This window comes from Phasianus colchicus, chromosome 24 (genome assembly GCF_987193195.1).
Source record: "Phasianus colchicus chromosome 24, bPhaCol1.hap1.1, whole genome shotgun sequence".
Lineage (NCBI taxonomy): Eukaryota > Metazoa > Chordata > Aves > Galliformes > Phasianidae > Phasianus > Phasianus colchicus.
Window position 1 is genome coordinate 4,198,010 of NC_143459.1, and position 10,682 is coordinate 4,208,691.

At 43.9% G+C, this 10,682-nt stretch overlaps 1 protein-coding gene across 1 annotated transcript; it reads left to right on the forward strand.

The window, feature by feature from the left end:
* Window positions 1-120: 120 nt before the first annotated feature.
* On the forward strand, window positions 121-8,837 carry RRAGC (Ras related GTP binding C). The gene is made up of 7 exons (XM_031594913.2): window positions 121-409; window positions 2,181-2,384; window positions 3,023-3,222; window positions 4,053-4,167; window positions 4,379-4,521; window positions 5,689-5,837; window positions 6,856-8,837. The coding sequence occupies exons 1-7, from the start codon at window positions 143-145 to the stop codon at window positions 7,005-7,007; spliced, it is 1,230 nt and encodes a 409-aa protein (XP_031450773.1). The 5' UTR covers window positions 121-142; the 3' UTR covers window positions 7,008-8,837.
* Window positions 8,838-10,682: the final 1,845 nt, after the last annotated feature.

Sequence of the window (10,682 nt, forward strand, 5' to 3'; positions counted from 1 at the left end):
CACGTGACCCGATCCGCCTGACCGGAGCTCCGCACCGCGCCGACTCCTTCAGCCAATCGGCGTCGCGCGTTTCTCTGCCAACCAATAGGGGGTCGGGTGGGCGGGGCGCTGCGGCGCAGGCGGAGGGCCGGGCCGGGCCGACATGGCGCTGCAGTTCGGCGGAGCGGGCGCGGCGGGCGCGGCGGAGGAGCCGGCGCTGGTGGGGGGCAGCTTCGGGGCGGCCGACTCGTTCCCTAAAGACTTCGGCTACGGGGAGGAGGAGGAAGAGGCTGAGCTGGAAGGCGGCCCGGGGTCCGGAGGGCCAGGAGGCGGTGCGGGAGGGCCCGGGGGCGGCGCGGGCGGGGCGGACTCGAAGCCGCGGATCCTTCTGATGGGGCTGCGGCGCAGCGGAAAGTCCTCCATCCAGAAGGTGAGGGGCGGCCGAACCCCCCGGCACTGCCGCTATCGAGGGGCGTTGGGCGGCTGCGTCCTCCGAACGGGGGGTCCGACATCCAGCCCGTGCTGCAGAGCCAGCCGTCCCTTCCTTTGCAAAACGTGCGCCAGGTGGTAGCGAGCAAACTTTGCCTTTGGGTTGCTCTGTGGTTGCTTTCCAGTTTTTTGTCGTTATTTGGGCCCGATGCCCCTCCCTCTGTGTGCAAATGCGGCGTGATTTGTTTTCTAAGTCTCTAAGCGATGTGAGTGACGGCCAGCAGACAGATTGATTGCGTTATTTGCTGTCAAAATTTGTGAAACTTAAAAGTCGGGGGGAAGCTGCAACCTCAGGCATCTGGTGGGAAGTTGCTGAAACCATTGGATTGTGAAAGTGCAAAAGGAACAGTTGGAAAGGCAAAGCCGTGCTGTAGAAGATCAGCTCTTTGTAGCACTTTTCAGGCCTGTCTGCTCTGTTTGTGTTTGCCCGGTGTCACTTGCCTGTATTAGAGCTAACTCTGTGCTTCCAGTTGGATTCTACCACAGCCCTTTCCTTTGCTTTATCCAAATTGTTTAAAGCTAGAAAGAATGGGGGTAGACGCTAGGCAGCAGAAATGGGATTTGATCCAGGCTGTGTCCTGGTCAGTCTGAAAGGAGGAAGGATGAGCTCACTGCTTCTCAGAGACTCATCTGCTTTAACCTTTGCTCCCAGTTTCTGCCCCTTTCTTTGTGAAAGATGCTGAGCTCCAAAGGACTGCTGATTTCCAGATTGCTTTACAACCCAGTTCTTCAAACCCTGCGGAGTTTTTAGTCCTTGCAATAAAGCTGGAACCTATCTAGAACTGTTCTCGCTTTTCAGTACACATGTCCTGCTGTTTAAAACCTCTTTAAAGTCCTGGCTTTCTCATGCTTCTGCCTTGAGGAAGTGCATTTCTTTCCCCTTATTCTCAAAAGTTGAGTCTGACGTACTGCTTTGGAGCTCACTGGTGCTGTGCTGCCCGCCCAGCTGTGCGTCATGCAGGTGGGCAGAGATTGTGGCACGTGGTTTCTTTAGGGGCTGAATTCTGTAACTGAAATGTTTAAATATCCTGTTTGCTCAGGAAAGAGCTGAAGTCTCAGTGGGGTTTTCTGAGCACAGCATGAAGAATATTTTTCATCGCTGCTAAGTGGGTTACCAGCCAGTGTGGGAGCTGTCAGCATTCCTGTAGGATACCTGAAGGGAGAAGGGCAACCAAGATAGATCAGCTGCTCATGGAAGGCAATGACTTAGCTATTCCAGACACTGAAAGAGAGCTGTTATGTTTGTATTGTATTGCACTTTTGGAGTGGTCTGATTCTGTTGGGTCATAATGCTGAGTGCCAGACTAAAGCAGTTTGCACAGGAGTTTCTAAGACTGGAAATGGACCATTCTTAAAGGCTTGCTTGATTAACACAGGCTTTATACCTGATGTGATCTGGCTAATGGAGCAAAATTTGAAGGAACTGTTAGAAAATAGCCAGAATGTCTCTGTCTTTAGGTTGCATCGTTACTTACACTTGTAAAAGTGATGGGCTGTGTGTTAGTGCTTGGTTCTGGTTGGCTGTAGGTTATGTGCTTGGCTGATGTAGGAAGCAGTCTGTGCACCAAAAGGGACAACTGAAGTAACTGTAGGAAAAGCAGTACACTTTAGAATATAGGATAAACCTATTTGTTAGAAGTTCTGTGGCTTGAATCTTGCAAACTCTTTTACTGAGACAAAATCAAGACTGTGATCTGTGTTCTTTTTAACAGGTGGTGTTTCACAAGATGTCTCCAAATGAGACTCTGTTCTTGGAAAGCACCAACAAGATCTACAAGGACGATATTTCCAACAGTTCATTTGTGAATTTCCAAATATGGGATTTTCCAGGGCAGATGGACTTTTTTGACCCGACATTTGATTATGAGATGATCTTCAGAGGAACAGGTGCTCTTATATATGTTATTGACGCTCAGGTAAATACAAATCCCTAAGAATTATGAAGAAGTTTCCATTTACTTTGTGAGAAGAATGATCGGGAGTGTATTTTAAGATAAGTTTGTGAAAGATTCATTATGTATGAAAGGATGTGTTGGCAATTGCTTTTAGTTTCGTGAATTGATTATGTGGAATGTATATCCCCAGTGGAAAGTGGCAAGTACTCCGAGCTGGAGCAGTGAGGATCTGATCTGCTAGATGATCTGAATTACCCAATTATCTCTTTCCTCTGCTTTTGGTTGCTCTGGAGTTCATGTAGTGGCAGCACGCTTCTGACCTCGATGTCAAGGGAATGGCCCTGTTAGGTTTCTGGTAGCTTCTAGTGAACTTAGGAATTGCACCGATGGAGAGTACCTGGTTGTTGGGACCGCCTTGGAGATCACTGCTGCGCTGTGCTGGAGTTGAAGCATAACCACCTTTTGCTATGAAGCCTAGTTTTGTATAACATAGCTAATGAAACAGAGTCTAAGCTGCGTGGATTTCTGATTCTCCAAGGTATTCTCTCCTACCAAACTTCTGTTTCGTTGCAGAAGTGAAATGAAGTTTTTTTGTACTGAATGGAATAGTTGTTGAAGATAAAGCCTTTTCATTTATTCCTGCCAAAACTTGTTCACAGGATGACTATATGGAAGCTTTAACAAGACTCCACATCACAGTTTCAAAGGCCTACAAGGTCAACCCAGAAATGAACTTTGAAGTTTTTATTCATAAAGTGGATGGTTTATCAGATGACCATAAAATAGAAACTCAGAGGGATATTCATCAGAGAGCTAATGATGACCTCACAGATGCTGGGCTTGAAAAACTTCACCTTAGGTGAGTTTTATATTCTTGCAAATGTGATTTTGCTGTTGCTTGTGTGCATACAGACTAATGGCTCTGACATGTAGTAGTGGACTGGAATAAGGTCTTGGTAATTTCTTAAAACTACAGACTGTTCTGCTGCATCTGACCCTATTTGCCTTAGCTCAGTCAGGTAGCTAGCCATCAGATGCCCCTCAGACTTCATCATAAGCTCACATTTATAATTCGAGATCCTCTTGCCCAGCTTTCATTCTGTGTATGAGGCCAAATTTGTGCAGGTGGCCTGGAGAGGTGGGCAGGGAGCATGGCTGCTGGCACTGCCTGCTGCTGGCTTTACAGCACAGCTGGTTGGCAAAGCTTAGGCTCATCCCTGACTTTTGGCCTGCTTTGTAGGGCATCTTCTTCTGACCCTGTGCAATGAAATGTCGTTTTTTTCTCTTTTTACTGCTGTTTTGATTCTTGTGGAGCCTGTAAACATGGCCAGCATCTCAATAGTAGTGTGACAAAATAGAAGGTCGGGAAAAAGACTCACTGAAACCTAGTTAAGCATTTATTTCCTTTGCCTTAAGTATTCTGGTAGGCTAAGTGTATTGTGAAAACATTTGCACAATTTTCTCTCTCTGTCCTCACATCTCCTGCAGGTGAGGAGATGTGTAACATTCATTCCAGTCTCTCAGAAGTGAGTTTCTTGATAAAGCAGTTACAGATTATTTGTGATAAAGCATCTTGGTTGACTCATCAGGCTTGAGTGTTAGAAAACAAAGCTTCACCATCTCTACTGCAATTGTGATGGACTCATGGATCTCTTTTCTTTTTTCCTTCTTCCTGCCTTGCCCTCTCAGCTTTTATTTGACCAGCATCTACGACCACTCAATATTTGAAGCCTTCAGTAAAGTGGTACAGAAGCTCATTCCACAACTGCCAACACTGGAAAATCTACTAAATATCTTTATATCAGTAAGTGGTGATCTTACAGAATTCTGAGTGAAGTATGTGGAACAGTAAAGCAATTCCTTCTGTTCAGATGTAAACTGTGTGCTCTGAATATTGTTTGTGTTTTGAGCCTTTGAATTGCTTGTTTAAAACATTTCTCTCTGTTAAGAATGTGAAAGTATATGAATTGTACTTGAAATGTAAACATTCATCCAAATTCTTTCTCTTTCCAAAGAATTCAGGCATTGAAAAAGCTTTTCTCTTCGATGTAGTCAGCAAAATCTACATTGCAACAGACAGTTCCCCTGTGGACATGCAGTCGTATGAATTGTGCTGTGACATGATTGATGTAGTGATAGATGTTTCCTGTATATATGGGTAAGTGATGAATACTCTTAGGAAATAAAGTCCTCACAAGCTGTAGGGCAGGCTGCAGACTGCGCAGGTGCTGTTTGCTGCACCATCTTGCAGTGTGCTGTCAGTTCCTCTGTGGAGCACATTTGTTCTGTGAGCAACTGGAGGAAAGCCAAACGGTTTGGCAGCTGGGTTAAGTCTGTGATCAATTTTTCCTCTCTGCTCATGTTTGTGGGGATCCATTTTTGACATCAGGGGCAAGTGTTCCATGTACAGTGGGAGTATTGCTGTGTCTGGTTTGGCATGGTCACCCCAGCCTTGCTGACTGTAAAGTTTGTCTTATTGCTCTGTTAGCTGTGATTTGTTGTTGTATGGCTTTAATTCTAAACAGTCCGTGGTAGGAGCTTACTGTCTGACTGCTCCCATTAAAGTGGGTGCTGTGAGTCCTGAAGCTTCTGTCTTTACATCTGCTCTTCATGCTCCTATGAGACTTGCCTTCAGTAGTTATGAGGGTGACTGTAGAAATGTGTAGACTATAGCACCTTATATTTAACCTTTTTACGAGCTGCTTCAAGTGACTGAACAGGCCAGGTGACTGACCAGACCAATACTTGGATCAGAATATATACTATCAGTATCACATACAGCAAAAGGATGCGGACTGAGAAAGCCTTTGTATTCATTTATTAAAAGTAACTGTGCTGACGTGTTACTTTATTGAAGTTTTTACCAGTTTTGCCTTAGAATCTTCACTTACTGGATGCCATAATGTGTGGCCCTGGGTGCTACCAGATAGTGTGTAGCACTGACTCTTTGGTTTGAAGGTAAACTGTGTTACAAGCCATGTGCTATGCTATATCCACTAAGAATGCTGGGAACAGTGTCAACTAAACAGCCACAGTTGGTAGCTTGTATCAAAGGGATGCATTGCTGGTAGCTTGCTGGTAACTATTCAGATAATGTAGGTTGTATGGAGACTTTTCTTCTCTTTATGTCTGGCTTTCGTGTAGCACTTAAGTGGTGATAATGCTCTTATAATTGCACTTAAGTCCTGCGTGCTGAAAGTTCTTCACTTGCTTCCCATCAATATGGGCATTATTCTTTTCACTACATTTCACAGGCATTAAGCATTTGCTCTCAAGTTACTGAATCTTACTAACTTGTACCTTGGGTGAACTCATTCTTTCTTAGGTTAAAAGAAGATGGCACTGGAAGTGCTTATGATAAAGAGTCAATGGCAATTATCAAGCTCAATAACACAACAGTCCTGTACTTAAAGGAAGTAACAAAGTTTTTGGCATTAGTTTGCATTCTTAGAGAAGAAAGTTTTGAGCGCAAAGGTAAGAGCTTCCCCCTTTTGCATGGCTTTTATCTACTGATTTCTATCAGCTGTAAGGTATTAATAAGGCTTTACAGATCACCTTGATTTCGTATAATTAAATTTGTTTAATTTCTTCTGGGAGGAATTTTCTCCCTTCTTAGAGATAAAGAGATCTTATTTTTGTTCTTGTGAATCAGTGCCTTAATTGATGTCCTCCTGTTGAAATTACTTGTGTAGCTAATGAGGTCTTGTCATTACCATCTGTTATAGTGCTGTCAGTTATTATGTTCTGCTTGACAAGCTGCTGTGTTGTGATAACCATATTGTCCATTACCTTTATTACACTCCTGTAACCTTTTTAACATACGACTGAGGAAATGGACAGCAGTGGGCTGGCAAAATACATAGTAGGAATGTAGGGCAGTATTCAATGTGTTGAGGCTTAACCAACTATATGGTTGCTTGGACCTGAGAAGACAATTGGTATGAATGGTCTTGCATATGTTATGGGATAGAAATGAAATCCTAAGCCTTGATTTTAAGGTATTGGACTTAAATGATGATGATGTTTACCTTGGTGTTCATGGACTGTTCAAAAGGTGGAAGGCAGATGTATTCTAACTGTACTCTATTTGGTCTAAAGCTTCACTCAGCACACTTAGGATACACATCAACAACACCATCACAGTGGAAGTTATCATTAAAGCCATGGCCAAGCTGTTCTACCATGTTTAACTGTTCCATGTGTTAGAACATTTTTGGGGTGGGTAGAGTCTTGTATTGTCCCCTTATCTGCTCTTTAATTATAAATACAAACCTTGCATTCCAAATGAGCACCTTGTTTCTATAAAAAGAGACAATCTAAACAAAGTCTGGCATTAGTAAAACTTGACCATTAGATCTCAAATTCATACTACAGTAAGCAACAAAATAGCTGTATGTTAAATGAAACGTACATTGCTTTTGGAGCTCTGCTGACTACATAAATGTGCCAAGCTGAGCAGCTTTTCCTTTCCCCCTCTCCTCCTTTTTGACAGGTCTGATAGACTACAATTTCCACTGCTTCCGCAAAGCCATTCACGAGGTCTTTGAGGTAGGTGTTGCCTCCCACAGAATCTGCAACCATCAAGCCAGCGCCTCCAGTCTGAAAGCAGTGACGCACAACGGCACACCCAGGAATGCAGTCTAGAGGAAAACTAAAGACATTGGATAGACTTGTCAGCTCTTCAATCCAAAGCTTTGTGGAACAAGAGAAAAATAGTCTGAAAGCCTGCAGTGCGTTTCACAGGAGAAGAGCAGCCTTAAGTGTGGCACCGCAGCTTGTAACTCATGTCGGACAGCTGAAACTACTGTAAAAATACTTTGAGGCCAGTGGTGTTAGAAATGTCAGTTTGAAACCACCTCTATCACAAGTGCAGTGGTATTTCAGTTTGGAGTCCTGTTCTAACAGTCTGTTTATGACTGATTGCCCCGGTCAAAACTTGAGAATGGTTGAGTTGATTTTAATGTGAAACACCAAATTGTCACTTGCTCAGCCTTTTTTTTTTTTTGAGTCGTTCAATAGGATATCCAGTTTTGCTTAAGTTTAACCTTTTGTCATGCAAAACGTTGTCAGTGTTAATAGCGAGGCTTGTGAAACCCATGCTTCTAGTTGTGGCTCACAAGTCATTCCATGAAGTTTTCACTCTCCATGGTTTGCTCAGAGCATCCTTGGGAATCTGAACCTGAGCAGTGGATGCAAGGCAGAGCTCTGTTCTCACTTGGAGAACTGAGCTGCAGTTTCATTTGAAGAGAGGGTGATACTTTGCCTTTGGACAACCTCTCAGTGTGCCCCCTTTGATGGAAGGGCAGTGCTAAAACCAGAAATAAATCCACCTGTCCTCTTTTGCAAAACCGTGGGTGTCGTAAATCTGATTAATCCTATTCACAAAACAAATGCTAACTAAACTGAAATGTCTGCCATCTGCTGGAGCAGAGCAACAAGGCTCAGCCCTTTCCAAGTGAAGAAATGACTGCATTCCTGGCTTCTGATGGTGGGATCTCTTTTTATCTTCTGACTGATAATCATGACAAGTTTTAGGAAAACATCTGGAGGTGTTCTCCTTGCATAGCAATTAAATATCAGGGTGCCACAACCTACTGATGATAGCTGACACTCAAGGGGTTGATTCTGCGTTGTGGCAAGCAGCTTCTTGTTTTGTCACCATGCAACCTGAATGGAATTGCATATTTTCTGTTTTTATGAATGCTGGCCGTCATATTATGGGAAGTGTATCGGAGCAGTCTTCATCTAATTTATTGGTAATATTGCTGCAGATGTCATGTTGTACATCAGCCTTGTTATGCAGTAAGCTTGGCTATTGGCCTACAAAGATCTCGCCACTTTCTGCCTATCCCTGTGTGTGTATAGGTGTTCCAAAGCCACTGGACCAACTGACTACAAAGTGCCACTATAAAGATTTCCACAAGAAGGTCTGTAACTGTAAGCGATCTCTGTGACTGTTTGTATTTATGTGGTCAGACATAACCACAAAAACTGCTTCTGTGCTTATAGAATGGATTTTCATTGAACTATGTACAATTGAATATACATACATTTACATTAGGGTGTACGCACATACCATGTAAATGTTTTTTCCTTTGTTTTAAAGCTGTTATGTGATACTCGGTAACTAAAGGATTTGCTCCAGATTTACTCAAGTCTGTATGAGACTTAGCAATTCACATGCTCCAGTCCAGGTCTCTGTGGGCAGTTGTTCTGAACCTGGGCCCCTTTTTGGTAATGGAACTGCAGGGTTTTGTAAGGGTTTGCCACAGGCTTGCAAGTTTGGTTTTTGTGGCTTGCAAAGTCCGTGGCAGCGTTCAGGTACTCGAGGTGGGGGGAGAAGTAAGAGACAAGATGACAGGAGGTAAGAAGTCATTCCCATTTTTGTAGTTTTTCCATGTTCTGGGTACATGCGTTCCTCTCTTTGTCTTCACTGTACATGATTCTGTGCTAATAAAATGAGAAAAGATCAAACCATAGCACTGGTTTTTCTGTTGGAGGATGAGGTGCTCAACAAGTCCAGTCAAATGGGGCTACATGAACAAGCAAATAAAACTGCCATATTATTTTCCTTTTTTAAAACAATCTTTAATAATTCTAGTCAACCTTTGCTTTCCTTTCAACTTAAAGCCACTGTGATGCTCAGTATCCAGAAGATGGCTCTAGATGTTAAAGGCACATATGTGATAAAGAGCCTCGGTCTCATCTTTTGGTTAATGCTGAGCCTTGGGCTGCATTACAAAGCTCTGCCTTCTGCTGCTTGTCATACTTATTACTTAAAATCCTTTATTGCTTGCGTGTGTGTGATTATTTTCTATTAGAAAGAAACCCCCCAGGTGGTCTGTGTCAGCTTTGAGCACCCATGGGCAGCAGATGGCACCCTCGTATCACAGCTACAACAAGATCTTCAGAAATGTTTCCTAAAGAGTAACGTTCCCATTCCTTACCTGCTGAGCTTTGCATCACGTGTTGCTATCCTGCTTGGCCTTAATTACAGCTGTGTTAATAAATCAGCCCCAGCTTGTTGCAGGCTCACCAGACGTCCCAATGGATTGGGACCCAACACTGCCAGCAAAGGTGGGGCAGATGGAGCAGATGCAGTCACTGAGCAGTGCTGGGTGTTCCCCTGTGACACAGCGAGGTTCCTTGATGAGGTTTATGAGGTCCTGCTTTGTTTTGGTAGCAGGGAATACAGCCGTGCCTGCTGCCCTGCAGATGTGATGGAGATGAAAGCTTGGCTTGGCTGCTTTCTTCATTTCTGTCCTTGATCCACGTTTTTGTGTCATAACATTCAAGTTTCCATTCCTGCTTTTTTTTTTTTTACTTTAGATAACATAACTTCTTTCCCTTCCCCCCCCCCCCCCCCCCCCCAGCAATCAGCTTGATAAATCAGACCTCATTATTCTGATTTGGCTCTGGGACACCTGGTCAGGTAAGGGGAGAAAAGCAGCCAGGCGTGCTCAGAAGGAAGGGAAGCAGTTAACATTGCTCAGCCCTGAAGCAGGAGGTCAGAATGATGCTGGGGGCTGCAGCTGGGCGTTAGGAGAGCAGGGTGTGATGCCCAGACTGGTGGAGAACCTGAGCTGTGACTTTTCTGAAGATCGTTTTCAAGGAAAAATAGCCGTGATTCTGAAATGCAGGAATAAAGCTTGGCTTCAGGAAATGATAAAGAAAAATAATTAACTAAACTAGCGAGCTTTTCTAATAGGGTTCTCAAATTTATTAGTAGTGACTGCAAGTGTCTGAAGTGAAAAACTTTGCCTTTGTAGGCTTTCTCCATGCTGAGTGCATGGTGTGATGAGCAGCCCTCCCCTCACCCCCTCTTCCCAAAGGACAACTCCATTCCTTTTGCTCCCTGTTGAAGAAATGGGAAGAGAGGTGGGGGAGTTCAGCTTTTGTCCTCCTGCAGTGGGCAGTAATCCAGGTGTCTGTAATGGGCTTAAAATGGGTTTTAATTACTGGGCCTGTAATGCCATGGGCAGTTATATCTCTGGTATGGGAGAAAGCAAAAATGAGACATCAGGACAGAGAGAGAGAGCTGCAATATTGGTTATTTGTTTCTTTTGATCTGAATCAAACCTTTAGACGTCGTGCTGAGAGACGTGGCTCAGTGAGAGCTACTGGTGGATGGCTGGGCTGGATGATGATGTAGGTCGTTTCCAACCTTGGTGGCTCTGTGATTCTATGAAACTCTAGGAAGATTTTCCTCCTCTTTCTTTAAATAATCATCCTGTTCTCTGAATCTTTTTATCTACGATGCCTGCTCCACGCCAGCTGTGCTAACAGAAGTGCATGAAACCTTTTCACTGCTGGGAATGG